Below are 1,918 nucleotides of genomic sequence, written 5' to 3'. Positions count from 1 at the left end.
AACGAGGGGGGATGCCTCTGTCATGATAGTACGGTCTTGGGTGGGTGACAATTACTTCATATAAAACACCTTTCAATCTTCTCCATGAAAGCAAACTCATAAATACTTGTCATTAAAAAAAAAATCTACCAAAATGTGTAAATATGCAGAAAATACAACACTATGCTTCATAGAAAACATAATTTTTAGATCAAGGAACTAAAGCTGTTGCCAGAGAATTGAATGTTTAACCTGTCATGTGGCTGATTATCTTGGCTAAGGAGAAATGCTTACTAAACGGGGAGAAATAATATTTTTTGTGCATATGGAACATTTCTGTTGCTCTTTTATTTCAGCTCATGAAACATGGGACCAACACTTCACATGTTACGTTTATATTTTACACACACACACACCATATTATACTATATCTATAGTGCATTTGGGAAAGTATCCAGACCCCTTGACTTTCACATTTCGTTACAGCCTTAACCTAAAACTGATTAACTAAAATGTTTCCTCAATCTACACACAATACCCCATAATGACTAAGCAAAACAACAACCATCTCTGCAGCACTCCACCAAATCAGGCCTTTATGGTAGAGTGGCCAGACGGAAGCCACTCCTCAGTAGAAGGCACATGATGGGTCGACTGGAGTTTGCCAAAAGGCACCTAAAGGACTCTCTGGTCTGATGAAACCTGAGACTGAAGTCTTTGGCCTGAATGCCAAGCGTCACATCAGGAGGATATCTGGCACCAATGCCAAGACAACACAGGAGTGGCTTTGGGACAAGTCTCTGAACGTCCTTGGGTGGCCCAGCCAGAGCCCGGAATTATACCCAAATCGAACGTCTCTGGAGAGACCTGAAAATAGCACGGGAAGAACGGGAGAAACTTCCCAAATACAGGTGTGCCAAGCTTGTAGCATCCTACCAAAGAAGAATCCAGGCTGTAATCGCTGCCAATGGCGCTTGAACAAAGTACTGAGTAAAGTGTCTGAATACTTATGTAAATGTAATTTCAGTGCAAAGATGTCTGAAAACCCGTTTTTGCTTTGTCATTATGGGGTATTGTGTGTAGATTGATGAGGGGGAAAAAAATAATATTTAAATCAATTTTAGAATAAGGCTGCAAAGTAACAATGTGGAAAAATTCAAGGGGTCTGAATACTTTCCAAAGGCATTGTATGTACACGTACATTTAGCAGGAGTACCAATGAGGTTTACATCTCTTTTACGAGGCAGCCCTGCACATTCAAATTTATAAATACAATATTATACAAACATACAAGATCACAAAACACACTCAAGTGTGTGTTTTTGGTTGTTTAAGTCAATTACACCGAGACCATGTCAAGCTCATCTGCCAAACAAATTAAAATCACAATATTTAGCCGGTTAACTCATTGATCCAGCTTCATAGTATGACCCTCAGGGATGATGTATGTGGACATATGATGTACCTCTTTGGCAGGTGAGCGAAGGGGTCCTTTGTTTTGGGTTCTGAAGCCAGAGCTGCTTCACACTCGTCCATTTCCTCCTCAGCGGGGGCAACTTCCTTCTCTTCCTTCTTCTTCTTCTCCTGAGGTTTGCCTGCCTCCTTTCCAGCTTTCTCTTTCTTGGGAGGGGCGTCTTTCTTGGGAGGGCAGTCTTTCTTGGGCTGCATGTCAGAGAACTTCTTGGCTAGAGAATGAAGACATTCAATAACCAATCCAGTGTAGTGTACTACACTCAGTGTATCCTTGTGTTTGCATCTTTTAACATCAAAACTAAATGCTATTACCATTTGACAACAACATTAGCATACTTTAAGTGGGGGCGTACCTGCACCGTTCATAATATAGCAACTATTGTCCCAGGTCTTCTAGTCAGATTATTGTAGATTGGGTCTACTTTAACCTGTGCCAAAGTCCTGCGTTATTCTCCCAAGAATTAGA

General features: G+C 41.0%; 1 protein-coding gene and 1 long non-coding RNA gene across 2 annotated transcripts in view; both read right to left on the bottom strand.

Annotated features, from left to right (window-relative positions):
* LOC139023945 (uncharacterized) overlaps positions 1–1,438 on the bottom strand; it is a 7,439-nt gene extending 6,001 nt beyond the window's left edge. Inside the window, exon 1 of the long non-coding RNA XR_011475181.1 lies at positions 4–1,438. This is a non-coding gene — a long non-coding RNA (uncharacterized lncRNA). The remainder of the gene's footprint in view (positions 1–3) is intronic.
* The window catches only part of LOC112068517 (elongation factor 1-gamma-like), a 27,208-nt gene that overhangs the window by 12,711 nt on the left and 12,579 nt on the right, over positions 1–1,918 (bottom strand). The window contains 1 exon segment of the mRNA XM_070438181.1: positions 1,445–1,664. Coding sequence (XP_070294282.1) covers positions 1,445–1,664 — 220 coding nt within the window.

This window comes from Salvelinus sp. IW2-2015, unplaced genomic scaffold (genome assembly GCF_002910315.2).
Source record: "Salvelinus sp. IW2-2015 unplaced genomic scaffold, ASM291031v2 Un_scaffold552, whole genome shotgun sequence".
NCBI classification, from domain to species: domain Eukaryota; kingdom Metazoa; phylum Chordata; class Actinopteri; order Salmoniformes; family Salmonidae; genus Salvelinus; species Salvelinus sp. IW2-2015.
The sequence above is the reverse complement of the archived record's forward strand: the minus strand, read 5'-3'. Positions and strand labels throughout refer to the sequence as shown.